Here is a 15,534-nt window from a genome sequence, read left to right as displayed (position 1 = left end):
CCAAATTCATTCAGAAAATGAAAAAATATATATACTCAGCGCCCCTCTGGAAACCTGCTGCCTTTAAGCGAACAAAGAGAAAGATGCAGTGACAAATTTGCGTAGTTTGATGTACAGTGGTACCTCGGGTTACATACGCTTCAGGTTACATATGCTTCAGGTTACAGACTCTGCTAACCCAGAAATAGTACCTCGGGTTAAGAATTTTGTTTCAGGATGAGAACAGAAATTGCGCGGCAGATTAAGAATGGACCTCCAGAATGAATTAAGTGCTTAACCCAAGGTACCACTGTATGTATATTTCTACCTATCCCCTATAACATAGCGAAGGAAGACGTTGTAAACAAGACACCTTGAAAGCTTGAAATTATACAATTATTTATTAAAACCAAACATAGCAACGTTCGCGTTACACACATACTGTACCTGTAAAATTAAGATAATGAAGGATAACATTAAAATAAAAATTACAAATAACATTAAAAATAGTCTGTGAAGGACTGATTACATCAATTTTTAAGAATATGTTTTTTGACCATTCCTGTACGCAGTGGCAATGATTCCCTTTCAGCCTTTGATACTGACTCGCTTTCCCTCTTTCCTAACCCTGCAGAGGATCGGGTACCTGGCAGCCTCGCAGTGCTTTCACGAAGGGACCGACGTCATCATGCTGACAACGAACCAGATCCGAAAGGTGAGTGTCGCCATTCCAGAAGAGCTGCTGCCTGTTATTAGTGTCTCCTCCTGCGAGACCACCGGCCTGTTTTCTTCCTTATGACTTAAGAAATGTAGGTCATGCCCTTTAATTTGATTGATTGGTTAAAATTTACACCATCCTATACCCGTAGCTCTTAGGGCAGTTCACAACTGAAAGTTACAATACGAAAGCACGAAATACATAATGAAAATAATTACTAATACAGTGGTACCTCGGGTTAAGTACTTAATTCGTTCCGGAGGTCCGTTCTTAACCTGAAACCGTTCTTAACCTGAAGCACCACTTTAGCTAATGGGGCCTCCTGCTGCCGCTGCGCCGCAGGAGCACGATTTCTGTTCTCATCCTGAAGCAAAGTTCTTAGCCTGAGGTACTATTTCTGGGTTAGCGCAGTCTGTAACCTGAAGCGTATGTAACCCGAGGTACCACTGTACTAATGTGTGCAAACTTACAGAAATTACGCTCCCCAACAAAAGCCCCTAACCAGCCCTCCAGCCCACAAATTACAAATAACAAAAATCAAAATTAACATGTAAAAACAATTTTAAACAACAGCTTTTAAAAATCTTAACAGTAGCGGTCTTTAGCTACCACAGTGGTATCTCGGTTTAAGAGCAGTCCAGTTTCAGAACAATTTGGTTTACAAACTCCGCAAAACCGCAAATAGTGTCTTGGTTTGAGAACTTTACCTCAGTCTAAGAACGGAATCCGAACGGTGGAAGGGCACCGGCGGTGGGAGGCCTCATTAGGGAAAGTGTGCCTCAGTTTAAGAACGGTTTTGGTTTAAGAACAGACTTCCAGAATGGATTCAGTTCGTAAACCAAGGTACCACTGTACTTGCATTAGAATACAGGTCTCCCCACATGGTCCTGCTAGCTAGGGATGATGGGAGTTGCCCCAAAACATCTGGAGACCCAAGTTTCAGAAACACTGGGTCAGAGCATAGAGCTATGACCTGGGAGAGACCAGGGTCTGAATCCCCACTCAACCATGAAGCTCACTGGGTGACCTTGGGCCAGTTACTCACTCTCAGCCTAGCCAATTGCACTGGGCTATTGTGAGGATAAAAAGGTTAGGGGAGAGCTGTGTTCTCCACTCCTTGGAGGAAAAGTGGGATATAAAGACTTCGTCTTTCTAGGTTGAACTCAACTAAGGACTCTTCTCCCTCCTCTTCCCACACCTCTCTCCCCTCCTCACCCACCGACACTCCTTTCCATCTCCCCTCCTATTCTAGGACCTGAGTAGCCCCAACCAGTATGACACCGGCGTTGCACTGACTGGTTTGTCCTGCTTTGTGACTCCTGATCTGGCCAGAGACTTGGCCAACGACATCATGACCCTGGTGAGTTGGGCGGGGGGGAGAGCGCCTGGTCTACAATGGTTGCATTGTCCGCTCTTTCTTCTGCCAAGCCATTGGGGGTTTAAAAGCTGTTTAGAAGTCCTTGTCCCACAACTGAGCTCTGTGCTTTGCTCCTCGAGTGCGTAAGAACCATCGCGAAAGCATACGGTTTCAATCGAAATTATTCAACCCCCATTGCAAATCTGGTTTATTATCAAAATTTACAGACTCCTTGTTTGTGAAGGGCTCTCATCTCTTACCTTTTGGACTATTCTCTTGACTTACTGATATTTCTAACATGCAGCCAAATTTGACACTCAGCAAACCCCAGCCAGTTCAGGTATTTCATGTGTTCTAGCTCAAGCACATCAGGTGTGCTTGAGACAACACCTGTTGTATTTGTGCTGTTGTGAGGAATTCCATTCAGGGGACTGAATAATAGTGAGACAGGAGAAGCCAGTATAAGTTGCATTTTCAGCTGAATTTGGGGGAACCATCGTGTTGAGCTATTTCAATTGCTTTTGTTTTATTTGCTCATTGCAAACAGCTGAAAGTCTGATAATAAACCTGATTTGCAGTGGGAGTTGAATAATTTTGATTGCAACTGTAGATGGCAACAATTGGACAAATCCCCGGAGAAGATCATCAACGTCCAGTAGCCACGATGGTTATGCTCTGCCCCCAGATTCTTCTGGATAGCAGTTTCTGGAAACTGCTGGAGAGAACTGCAGTCTCATTCTTTGCTTACTAGCAGTACCTGTGAAAAGGTTGGTCGGCCACAAGCTAAACATGTGTCAAGCGTGTGATGCAGCAGCAAAAAAAGCTAACACTTTCTAGGCTGCATCAACAGAAGACTAGTGTCCATATCAAGGGTAATAATAGAACCCCTCTGTTCTGCCTTAGTCAGACCACACTTGGAATACTGTGTCCAATTCTGGGCACCACAGTTTAAGAAGGATGTGGACAAGCTGGAAGATGTGCAGAGGAGGGCAGCCAGCGGTCATTCCTCCTCTGGTCACTGCCATGGATGCGCCACTTCACTTCCTGCCTCCAGGCACTGTAGCCATCTGCAAGCGATTCCCACATGGCGGGGTTAATGTTGCCAGCCTTCAGGTCATGTTTGCAGACATCTTTGTAATGCAGTGTTGGTCTGCCAATGGGCCCGGTGCCTGAAGCCAGCTCCTGATTTAATAGTATTGTGATTTAATAATATTGCCCACGCTGGCTGGCGAAAGCTCTCTACGTTTTTAGGCAGGGGGCATTCGCATCCCTACCTGGAGATGTTGTCAGGGCTTGAACCTGGGACCTTCTGCATGCAGCTCAGCTCTATGGCTGAGCTACAGCCCTTCCCAGTGCTGCTGGTTTGCTGTGGTGCAAAAGAAGAGACCTTGATGCCCTTGTTGTGGAAAAAATGTGCGCTTATTCTCCTCTCCCTTCTTCCTCTCCCTGCCCTCCCCAACAGATGTCTCACACAAAGCCTTACATCAGGAAGAAGGCAGTGTTAATCATGTACAAAGTGTTCTTGAAATACCCGGAGTCCCTTCGCCCTGCGTTCCCCCGCCTTAAGGAGAAGTTGGAAGACCCAGATCCCGGTTAGTAAGCTGGATGAAACAGGATCCAGAAGATTGCAAAGACTGTGTGTTTTGGGGGTGGGGAGGGGAAGAGAGTGGCTCCAGGTAGCCTTTCATTGGGTTGTTTTTCTTTTTGTCATGTAATGTTGTGTATTTATATTGTGCTTTTGTGCTGTAACCACCCTGAGACCTGCAGGTATAGGGCGGTATACAAATTTTAAAATAATTTTTAAAAACCCTGTGGTGGCACATAAATCGAGGGGCTCAGGGCTCTCCTAAGTACTCCCAGCACCCCGAACAAGCTACTTTCCCCAGGATAGCTCAGTTGATCAGAGCATGGTGCTGATCGCGCGAAGGTTGCAGGTTCGATCTCTGTATGGGACAGCTGCACGTTCCTGCATTGCTGGAGGTTGAACTAGATCAGAGCTTTCCAAACTTTAAATGTTGGTGACACACTTTTCAGACATGCATCAGTTTTACTAGCAACCTGGAGGTTAAGCCAACCCCTGTCCGGGAGGAGCACAGGGCGTGTTCACATGACACACCTACACACTGCAGCCAACACACTAAGGAGTCATGACACAAAGATCTGGACCAGATGATCCACAGGGTCCCTTCCAACTCTGATTCTATGACTCCTTGCGGGAAGCCATGTCTCTTTAAAGTGATACCCTGGTGCTTTAAGTTTATGGAGAAGATGTGTCTTAAATCCGTCAGCCGTTTTGCTCCACAACTCACTCGGACCCCCCTCTTCCCTTTATTCCTCCCCTCTCCCCCAGGTGTCCAGTCAGCCGCCGTGAACGTCATCTGCGAGCTGGCCAGGCGCAACCCGAAAAACTACCTTTCCCTTGCTCCGCTCTTTTTTAAGCTGATGACGTCGTCCACCAACAACTGGGTCCTCATTAAAATTATCAAGCTGGCAAGTACAGGCGGCTTCCTTCGCTCGCAGTGTGAAGACACACACTCTGTCACTTAAGAGGTGAAGAGTTGATGTGAAACAGAGAGGAAAGGAGCAGACACAGCAGGCAGCCTGCTTAATTGGTTTGTGCGGGGAGGTGGCGGCGAAGTGTCTTCTGATTCTCAGGCTGCAAAGGATTCTGGGAGATGCTGAAATGTGAGCAAGAGTGTGCAGGGAAGCTGCCGTATACTCTGTTGCGGCCCGGATTTTATTTATTTACAGGTGACTCCAGTTGCATTACAGGTTTGGAGCACCTGGGCATCCTCTTCAGGCTCTGGAGAGGGTCTCCTCGTGAGCCGGAGGAGCAGCAGGGCTTTGTTGAGGCTTCCCATTGGGGCATCTGTTCATTTTTTTTTTTTTTTAATGATATTTATTAAGATTTTCAAAAATACAGAAAGTAGAGATTAAAGTACATTCAAAGCCTTATTTTCATACATCCACTTTCCGGGACTCCCCCCTTCCCCCACCCCTACCATATTCCCCTTTCATATTGTTGGCTCCACAAGCTCTCAGTTCTAATTGAAACTTAATTTGTTTAGACCATTATTCGAATTTAAAATTTATACACTCCTCATCAATACCCTTAATAAAAGACAAAAGTTCTCTCCCCAGGGCCCACCCCGTTTTCATTCCACAATTTCCCTCTTTTTAATGATAAGGACACCCCACACAATAGAAATATAAGAAATAAGAAATAAAAAGTATAATAGATGAAAAAGAGCCAATTCAGAAAAAAAAAGTTGACAAGCCTTTGGATTTTAGTTCTCCCCCCCCTGTCCCCGGTTTAATTTCCCCCTGACCACCAAACCATGTTATCTGCCTGGAATTCTTAAAGTCCATAAATCACCTATTTCCCCCAACTCCTTGCTGGCTTTTTCTTTTTATAGTTATTTTTTTAAGACATTTAACTTCAAATCTTTAATAAAACTCCCCCCATTGTTCTTTCCAAGTTGTAGTCCAATTTCCTCTTGTTCCGCTGCTGAAACGTTCTAATTCAGAAGTTTAGTAACTCTGCAGGAATTATTGTTATTCAGGAACAAAAACTTGCGTTCAGTCCCTTCCTTTCTTCAATAGAAAATTCTATTGTCTCCTTTAGCTGAGCACCCTGTAGACAAAATATTATTTCCGTTTTGCAGCTTTCCCAGAAGATAACCAGTCCTGTAAAATTCCAATGGTATTTTTCCACTTACGACCATCTTTGTAGTGTCCCGAAACTCCTCTAGGGGGATTGTTGTAACTTTGTTTTCTCTAGTCCAAAAGTCCGATTGTTATCCATGTTTTCGCCATTTTGTATCCAAGTTTTAACGGGTTATAGCAAATTGTAGCAAATTTAACCAGCAAAGTTCTCATAATAAAATCCTCTCTGCTTTCCGACTTTGACAGCTACTTTGACAGCTGTCAAAATCTCCGACTCTTTTCACCAGGCTCTCTCTTCAATCACCCCGGTTCCCAGGGGGGGGGTTACGTTTCCCTTCTCCCTCAATTCTTCCTCCAGCACAGTTCTTGTAGTTCCCCATCGTGGAATTCTTAGTTTTTATCAGCAATACAAATCTTTTTGGACCTTGGTTTCCCCATCCTTGTTTTGGAAGGTTTACAGTAGGGAGGGGGGCTGACTTCCTTTTTGGATCCCCCCCCGCTCGTGTCCAATCCGAAAAAAAAATTTCTTTTTTTCTCCTTTTGAACCCGGTTTCCAAATTACTCACGGGTTGTTGTTAAGAAGTCCGAATTTTCAATGGAAGAAGTCAGCGCTCTCCGCCGGATGGCATGCGGCTTCGCTCGGCAGGGATAGCAGAGGACTCAAAGCACCACGCTTCTCCCCGGCACCCGATCCGTAGCCTTTAAAAAGGCTCCTTCACGAGTCGGGAGGGCGCTAGCGGTGCCAGCCGAGTCTCCATGTCCACGGCCTCCGTGGCCGTGGTTTTTAAGGGTCCCCGCATCGCCGGTGCGGTAGGACCCAGCCCCTGCCGAGCAGGCTCCCTCCGGAGCTCGGAGGGAGTCCGCCATTCGGCGATGGCGCCAACCCGGAAGTCCCCCATTGGGGCATCTGTTCAGCCCCTGTGAGGGCAGGACGCCTGACTACATGGGCCCCTTTGGGCCTCATCCAGCAGGACTGCTCCTATGTTCAATTTTCAAAAGGGATCAGGAAAATTAATGGAGGAGAAGGCTGTCAAAAGCAGAGGGGGAAGCGGACACAACTCTCACCAGTGTAAATTGGGCTACATTCAATTTCACGCATTCCGACGGGGCAAAAAGAACTCAAGGAGGGTGTGGTCTGGGGAGAAGCACCGCCCCCCAGGGCTGGTGGGCTGGCTGGATTAGTTTGTTAATTGCTTCCCATCTAACTGGATTGCCCCAGCCACTCTGGGCGGCTTCCAACAAATTGAAAACATCAAGCGCAGTAAAGCATCAAACATGAAAAACTTCCCTATACAAGTGTCTTCCAAAGCCAGATAGTTGTTTATTTCCTTGACATCTAACGGCAGGGTGCAACTACAAAGAAGGCCCTCTGCCTGGGTTAATGCATCCTCACGTCTTGCAGTGAGGGAACCGCTAGAAGGCCCTCGGAGCTGGACCTCAGTGTCCGGGCTGAACGATGGGGGTGAAGACGCTCCTTCAGGCCCTGCAGGACAGCTGTCGTCATCCGGCCATTCAAACATTCTCTCTCCTTTCTTCCTGCAGTTTGGTGCTCTCACTCCTTTGGAACCCAGGCTAGGGAAGAAGCTCATTGAGCCCCTCACCAACCTCATCCACAGGTGAGTGAGTCAGTTCTTTGGTGATGCTAGTCCTTACGCTGTTTGCGCAAAGCACCTCTCGCGCCTCAGCTGCTGATATCCAAGAATCCCAGCCCCTTGCCTTTGTGTTTCCACTCAAGCACACACTTCTGCCTCTGGGACAGGGTTGCCAGGACACTCTTCACCCCTTAGCCAGCCTCCTGTCACCATTGGGGGGGCGGGGTCTTGTAAAAAGTGCAGCACACCCTCTCCACCTTTGTCAAGGGAGCACCCCCATCCGTTTTTTAAAAGGACACGTAGATCCCGTGCGAAGTGTTCCACTTAACCCTCCTTTCTCTCCCCAAACAGCCAGCGCGCCCTCTTCCAATTCCCCAAAGAGGGTAGAGTTCATGGCAGCCCCTCCAAAGATAAAAAACTAGTCCTCTTCCAAGAAATGCGCCCAAGTGGACAGTATGTATACTTCAAAGCAAACACAAACCCACCCCCCCAAAACTCCACCACCCCCGTGCTCTGGTCTCCTCCCTCTCTTCTTCACCCTAATTCTGCTGTAGTTGAGTAGCTGTTGGGGCCAGGGGTGGGGGTCGGGTGGGGGGCTACTGGCCAAGAAAACCCTGCGAGGTCCCAAGTTGACGCTCGAACCCTGACCGTTCTTTGATTCTGTGTTAACGGGAGCAGAGCCAGCCGACTTTGAAGATGGTGGTGGCAGGGGTTGGTCTGGAATGAGCAGCCTTCAACTTTTTCAGCCTCGGACTTGCCTTTTAACCCAGACCTGTTTTGAGACCAATTTATTATTATTATTAATGTGTTTAATTCGTTGGAAGCCACCCAGAGTGGTTGCGGCAACCCAGTCAGGTGGGCAGCATATAAATAATAATAATAGTAATTTTTTATTTTTATTATTCTTTCTTTCTTTCTTTCTCTCTCTCTCTCTCTCTCTCTTTGGCCATGGTTTTCATATGGTCTGAGTCCTGCTGCTGCGACCCACCTTAGATTAGGCCAGTAGTGAGTACCCAGTGGTTTAGAGAAGGGGCTGTGGCTCTGTCCCGCGGCCCACCCCTTTGCCCCAGTTTGGCCAGTAAAGCCATTTTGCCCAAGCCACAGCCACCCACCTCGCACCGGGCACCATATGCAATGTTAAGTGTGAAGCAGAGAAAACTCTGGCTCAATTTTTTATTATTAAAAACACACCATATTTTATTCCTATACCACCTTTTTCTCCAGTGTGGTTCTCAAATCCCTTCCCATTTTATCCTCACAACAACCCTGTAAGTAGGTTAGGTTAAGACGGTGAATGCTCCCCAAAATGAGCTTGGGGGCTGAGTGGGGGATTTGAGCCCTGGTCTCTCCCAGGTCCTAGTAACCCTCTAACTGTTATGCTGTGCTAGCTTGCCAGGGAGTGAGGGACACAGGAACCTGCTATATATGAAGCCAGACCATTAATCCCTCCATCTGCCTGCTCTGCCTGCTCTGGTTGGCACAGGCTCCCCAGAGGGGACAGTTCCCAGTCCTACTTGGAGATGCTGGAAGAGATTGAACCTGGACGACCTGCCCACAAAACAGGTGATCTAACCATTTAGCAAGCTGGGAGGACGTTTGAGGGCCCTGCTGACAGGGAGTGTCCGCTGAGCCCTGCGACTCCTTGCAGAAATAGCCCTTTGAAAGGAGCTTTGCAAGTGGCTGCCAGCTCTCACCTGTGCAGAGAAAAAAAGGTCACCTGGCTTTATTGGGAGGTCAGGGGATTGGCGGTTGAGCAGCCCCACCCACCTGTCAAACTCTGCCCACAAGTGCTGGGGTAAGGATCCAGTTTCCCACCCCTGCCCTAGAAGTTAAAACAGAGCAAGGTGCATAACCCAACAATAGAACATGGTTTCAGATTGTAGTTTGTTGGCGGCAGAAACACCATAGTTAAGCACATGAACGCACGCCAAACCATATTTTACTAAACTGTAGCTGCACAAACCATGGTTTAGCATTAGGTGGGAATCAAGACATGGTTTTATACCATGGACAATTTAATGGCTCAGCATTCTCTATGTTGCGTAAACCTAATCTCTGCTTCCCAGAGCTGTTCACTTCTGCCTGCAGAACGGCGTCGGAAATGGGTGCCAGTTCTGCAACATGGATTAGATCAGGGGTTCCAAAATGTGAAAGAAGCAATTAAAGACCAGACCAGCATCTAGCACAGCTGACAAATCATTCTGCAGTCCAGCAAGCCCCCTCGATCCTTTTCAAGTGGGGCAGGGAGTTTGGGAACCACTCGCTTAGGTGGTGCTGCTGTTGTCTATTTTTTTAAAAAGGAGAAGTGCGTATCTCTAGCTAGTGCCATTTTCACTGGGTGGACCTCAGCCTGGGGGCTGCTGTGTGGGATGTGGTCCTGGAAGAGGGGGGAGAGTTGCCACCTGGGATGTTGACGCAGCAGCAGCAGTGGAGGGGTGTGGGTTTTTTGGGTTTGTTCCGTTTTTGCTTTTGTGCTCCTCCCACTTCTCGCACCTCACGGCGATCCCATTCCTCTCTTAAGCGTGCAAAGCTGCATAAATCCCCACGTGGTCCCCACTTCTGGATTCTCCTTAGATGCGGCCAGTTTGGGTGGCGATTGGTACCAGGCCTATGGAGCTTGCCCATCTCCCTCCCCCCTCACTCCTCTAGGGTAGATTGGCTCCTCCCCTATCAGCACTATGATCCCACCCCATTAAAATAGCCGCCTTCCAGCAGGAACCAGAAGAGGGCGCTCTGCCTCTGTTTGTGTGTCGCTCTAGGCCTTTCTCCTTAGCTTTGTGGAAAGCGTGTTGTGGCTCTTCATCCCTTGCGTTCTCCCTCACCTCTCTATGGTTTGGGGCGGGTTGTCTGTGCTGTGGATCTTGCAAATCCAGCTGTCAGAACAGCTTTGCGCTTCCTGAAACAGCCAGTCCATGTGCTGACCTGGGGAAGCAACTGACCTTCAGCCAGGGTTTTTGTTTGACCTGGTTGACAAAACACGGGGCATTTTGATTTCTAAATCATGATATTTAAACCTGAACAGGCACGCAGGCTGATTGCTTGTGCGAATTTGAAAAGTGTTGGTCCCCAACAAAATAGCAACTGTTTGGCTTCCAATAATATAGATCTGCAAAGATCTGCGCTGTCTGGTGACTTGTTAGTAGGGCAGATTCAAGGGGGCACATGAAACGCATCCACAACTCGGGGCTACTTCATCAGAAGGACTGGCCTTGCCCCATCGTGTTCCCACTGCTTTGGTCTGCAGAACTGACTCTTTTTTTTCCAGGGCAGCACCATGTTTGTTCCACGTTCCAATCTTTTAGCAAGACGGCATCTGCTCTCTGCCTTCATTCTATCATGCTTAAAAATGTTTCATCCTGACATGTAGTCATTACACATCTTGGCTTTTGAAACTGTTTACATTCTTCCTTTATATTTTGCTAGTTTTATCATGTCTGTGGATTTTATAGTAGTCTTTAAGTGGTGTGCCGTATTTTTCTGTGTATAATACACCCCCTATTTTGGGGGACTCAGATTTAAGAAAATGGGGGGAGATGGTCCCATGTATAACACATGGGACATTTTAAAGGGAAAAAGCCTAGTCTTATACACGAAAAAATATGGTACGTGTTTTTCTAAATAATGAACCTGTAATATTGGAAGCTGGGGAGCATGGGGTGTTCACAGGAGGGGTTGCACCTCTAGTGGGGGACACATCATGTTCCTTCTGGGGTGCTAGGTCCACCTTTGGTCCACACCCTGTACTCTGCTCTCACCTGTGGCTCCTGGAAGCTGTCAGAAATGCAACAGCGGGTGCAATCCCGGAAATGGCTTTGACTGGCCGGCTGAGCCAGGCGAGGGGAGCCGATGGGTCTCAAACCCTCGGTGAGTTAGGAACTTCCCCTCCGTGTGAGGATAGGCTCCAGTGAAGGGAGCGGACGAGACCAAGGGCAGGTCCAACGGTCAAGATGTCAGTTTCACAAAGTGGCTCACAATAAACAACAGTAACTGGCTCAGGACCGCAATACTGTACATTGAGTACTGCCTCTCCCTATATAAAACAACCCATTCACAAGAACAGGCCTTTTCTGAGTGGCTCCCCGTTTGTGGAATGCTCTCCCCAGGGAGGTTTGCTTGGTCCCTTCATTATACACCTTTAGGCGCCAGGCAAAAACTCTTCTCTTCTTTTGGCTGATTAATATTCTACAGCCTTTTAAATGTGTTTGTGAGAAGGGGGAGGGCATTACTGTTTTGTTGTTTTGTTTTACATATTTTCATGTTTTTACCCTGTATTTTATTCTGTGACCTGCCCTGAGATCTTACGATGAAGGGCGGTATGCCAATCAGATAAATAATAGAACAACACGAATGCAACATAAATCGTATGGAATACTTAACAGATCATCAGCAAAACAATCACTATTAACAAAAGAACTTTTTTTAAAAGCTAAACAGCACAGCCACAACAAAAAAGTCGTAATATATGATTCACAAAGCACTGCAGCACTCATAATCCGCAAAACAATGCTAACAGCATTAGCACACCAGCAGCCAAAATCACACTAAGCCCTGCTGAATTTGCGCACTCCCATGACTCGCGACCTTCCACTTCATTTATCACATGTACCGTATTTTTCGCCCCATAGGGTGCACCGGCCCATAGGGCGCACCTAGTTTTTTGGGGGGAAATAAAGGGAAAAAAATTATTTCCCCCCCACACACACCGGCACGGGGCTGGGGCGGGGGAAGCCCGAGCTTCCTCCGACCCCAGCCCCCAGAACAGGCTGCTTCGGGCGAAGTCACGCCGGGCTCCCGCGGCTTGTGGAGAGCTGCCCGAAGCCCGGAGCGCACTTCTCAGCATGCCCCAGGCTTCGGGATGCAGGCAGCTCTCCGCAAGCCTTGGGAGCCCGCGGGAACTCCCGCGGGCTCCCAAGGCTTGCGGAGAGCTTCCTGAAGCCTGGAGAGTGAGAGGGGCCGACCCTCTCGCTCTCCAGGCTTCAGCGAAAGCCTGCATTCGCCCCATAGGACGCACACACATTTCCCCTTCATTTTTGGAGGGGAAAAAGTGCGTCCTATAGGGCGAAAAATACGGTACTTAAAGCTCGTGGCAGCAACTCCTTTCTGAAGGCTGCTAGGACTGGAGTGTGGGTGGAAAAAGCCATTGCCTTGATGGTCCTAAAGTCTCGCGCTGCCTCCAAAAACAGAGGTAAAACCCGGTCAGCCGGCTAGTGGACACCCATAGCCTTTCTCCTCCATAAATGTGCAATGCTACAGTACTTTCCTGCGAGCTTTCCAGAGTGCAATAACACTCTCTTTCCCCCCTCTCAGCACTTCCGCCATGTCGCTGCTTTACGAATGTGTGAACACAGTGATTGCAGGTAAGGAAAGACATTGCCAAGCACGCCATTATTGTTTACCCCTCCTGACTTGCGTGTTTTGCACCGTACCAATTTAAACTCCCTTTTCTCCCCCCTCCTTCCTCCAGTGTTGATCTCTCTCTCCTCGGGGATGCCCAACCACAGTGCCAGCATCCAGGTAAAGTCCCACCTTGGCCTGCCAGCCCTCGCGGCAGCAGCTGAAATTTTGCTGGAGCGCAGAGGGCTTTCCTTGATTGCACTGGGAGGTGGAAGGTGTCATCCTCTCTGCCGCTTGCAAAAAACTTGTGCGTCATTTCTTTACAGCTCTGCGTTCAGAAGCTGAGGATACTGATAGAAGATTCGGACCAGAACTGTAAGTCTCGGGCCTGTGGGGTGGGGGGGAAGTCCTTGGCACCAGGGGCAAGGGAGGGGCACCCTTAAAATCCTGCTAAATACTAATATGAGTGAGCAGTTGCATTGGCTTAGTCATTTTATGATTATGATTGATTGATTGAATTTATATACCACCCTGTACCCAGAGGTCTCAGGGCAGCTCACAAATAAAATCAAAATATGAAACCGCTAAATACATAATCAAAATAAAAACAACAACCCAATAACAACCCCCACCAAAAAACCCCCACATTTAAAAAGGGCATAGGATGTCAATCAAATCAACCAAAGGCCTGGTTAAAAAGGAATGTTTTTGCCTGGCGCCTAAATGTGTATAATGAAGGAACCAGGCGAACATCCCTGGGGAGAGCAGATGGGGAGCCAATGCAGAGAAGGCCCTGTTCTCGTGTTGCCACCCTCCGGGCCTCTCGAGGAGGGGGGCACACGAAGGAGGACCTCAGAAGATGATCTCAGGGTCCTGGTAGGTTCATAAGGAAAGAGGCGGTCCTTGAGGTATTGCAGTCCTGAGCCATTTAAGGCTTTATAGGTCTGTTGAAATCCACTGGGCTTTCCCAACTTGAGTCCGTTGATTTCGCAGAATCTACTCTTGAGTGCAGCTCAGCTTCCCGGGCCTCCACCGCTGCCCCTGGAAATCTTATTTGGCCCTTGTGTGTGTTTGTGTCTCCTCCTCCCCACGTAGTGAAATATCTGGGGCTGCTGGCGATGTCCAAGATCCTGAAAACCCACCCCAAATCGGTCCAGTCCCACAAGGATCTCATCCTGCAGTGCTTGGATGATAAAGACGAGTCCATCCGCCTCCGGGCCTTGGATCTTCTCTACGGGATGGTACGTTCACCTGCTGCCGCAACATCATGGAGGTCTTAACTTTTAGAAATATAGAGAGCATACCCGAAAACCCTTAGGAGCACTGCAGCAAGAACACCATCCTTGGAGACAGCTGGGGAAGGTCCATGGCTCATTGGTAAGGTGCCTGCTTTGCATGCAGAAGGTCCTGGCTCAATTTCTGACCACTCCCAGGTAGCACTGGGCAAGAGTCCCTTCTGAAACCCCAGAGAGCTGCTGCCGGTCAGTGTCAACCATACTGAGTTAGATGGGGCCAACAGTCTTGACTCAGCGTAGGGCAGCTTCCTGCATTCCTAAAGCAAACTATGCTTTGTGGGGCGACAGATGTTGCATCCAGAACACTCTCAAAAGCAATAGAAGGCAGTTGTAGAGTTGAAAGGGACCTTCAGCTTCATCCAGCCCAGCCCCCTGCAGTGCCAGAATCACGGCTCAAGAACCCCTGGCAGATGACCACCCAGCCTCTGTTTAAAAGCCTCCAAGGAAGGAGCTTCCACCCCCTTTATACTGTTGAACTTCTTGATGTTTCATTAGATTCTCTTTTCTTGCCATCTGAATCCATTGTCTGGGGTCCTCCCCACCAGAGCAGTAGAAGACAAGCTGGCTCCACCTTCCATTGAGATATTTGAAGGTGGCTCCATCTTCCATTGAGATATTTGAAGGTGGCTCCATCTTCCATTGAGATATTTGAAGGTGGCTCCATCTTCCATTGAGATATTTGAAGGTGGCTCCGTCTTCCATTGAGATATTTGAAGGTGGCTCTACCTTCCATTGAGATACTTGAAGGTGGCCATCTTCCCACCTCTCACTTCTCCTCTTCTTTAGCCAAAACATCCCCAACTCCTTCAGCTGCTCCTCAAAAGGCTTGGTTTCCAGGCCCTTCATCATCTTGGTTGCCAGTGATGTGCAGATTAGGGGAACTAGGCTATGTTCCCAGTTAATTGTTCATGTATTAAAGCCCGGGATGCTTCTGCCTGACTTAGGGAGGCGCGATGGTCATGCACACAATGTCCTTTAATGTTGGGACATCACAACGCGATGTTCACACATACACCCCCCCCCCAAATCGCCCTCACAAGCTGGCACCATTGTTCCCCCTACAAAAAACTTCACTGCACTCCGCTGTTGGTCACCCTCCTCTTAACACGCTCCAGCTTGTCAATATCCTCTTTAATGACTTGCCCCTCCCTCCCCACCAACCGGCCTCTATAACTTCAGGTGTCCAAGAAGAACTTGATGGAGATTGTGAAGAAGCTGATGATCCACGTGGACAAAGCGGAAGGGACAACCTACAGGGACGAGCTGCTGACCAAAATCATTGACATATGTAGCCAGTCCAATTACCAATACATCACCAATTTCGAATGGTCAGTATTTCTGTTTACCTACAGGGCTTCACACATTTCATCTAATACACGTTCCTCTGTTTCATATATTACCATTTTCTTCTCTTTGCTCAAGTTTTAAATCCTGCCGGCGATTTGATTATGATATTCTTCCATAAATTGCCCATTGTATCGACCTCTTATTTTCACTGTTAGCTTTGCCAGGTCCACATAGTCTGTTAATTTTAAGAGCCGTTCTTTCTCTGGACTTTTCTTTCCAGTTCTGCTTGTACAGTGGTACCTCGGG

General features: G+C 48.1%; 1 protein-coding gene across 3 annotated transcripts in view; it reads left to right on the top strand.

The window, feature by feature from the left end:
• Nucleotides 1-15,534, top strand: part of AP3D1 (adaptor related protein complex 3 subunit delta 1) — a 51,641-nt gene that overhangs the window by 13,273 nt on the left and 22,834 nt on the right. For all 3 annotated transcript variants that reach the window (XM_080988758.1, XM_080988757.1, XM_080988759.1), the window contains exons 4-13: nucleotides 614-694; nucleotides 1,950-2,057; nucleotides 3,517-3,646; nucleotides 4,405-4,544; nucleotides 7,263-7,336; nucleotides 12,620-12,669; nucleotides 12,777-12,826; nucleotides 12,973-13,021; nucleotides 13,742-13,887; nucleotides 15,121-15,269. In XM_080988758.1, the coding sequence (XP_080844884.1) occupies nucleotides 614-694; nucleotides 1,950-2,057; nucleotides 3,517-3,646; nucleotides 4,405-4,544; nucleotides 7,263-7,336; nucleotides 12,620-12,669; nucleotides 12,777-12,826; nucleotides 12,973-13,021; nucleotides 13,742-13,887; nucleotides 15,121-15,269 (977 nt within the window). The remainder of the gene's footprint in view (nucleotides 1-613; nucleotides 695-1,949; nucleotides 2,058-3,516; nucleotides 3,647-4,404; nucleotides 4,545-7,262; nucleotides 7,337-12,619; nucleotides 12,670-12,776; nucleotides 12,827-12,972; nucleotides 13,022-13,741; nucleotides 13,888-15,120; nucleotides 15,270-15,534) is intronic.

The sequence above is a fragment of the Podarcis pityusensis genome (genome assembly GCF_964106645.2).
Source record: "Podarcis pityusensis genome assembly, chromosome: 18".
Taxonomy (NCBI): Eukaryota; Metazoa; Chordata; class Lepidosauria; order Squamata; family Lacertidae; genus Podarcis; species Podarcis pityusensis.
The sequence above is the reverse complement of the archived record's forward strand: the minus strand, read 5'-3'. Positions and strand labels throughout refer to the sequence as shown.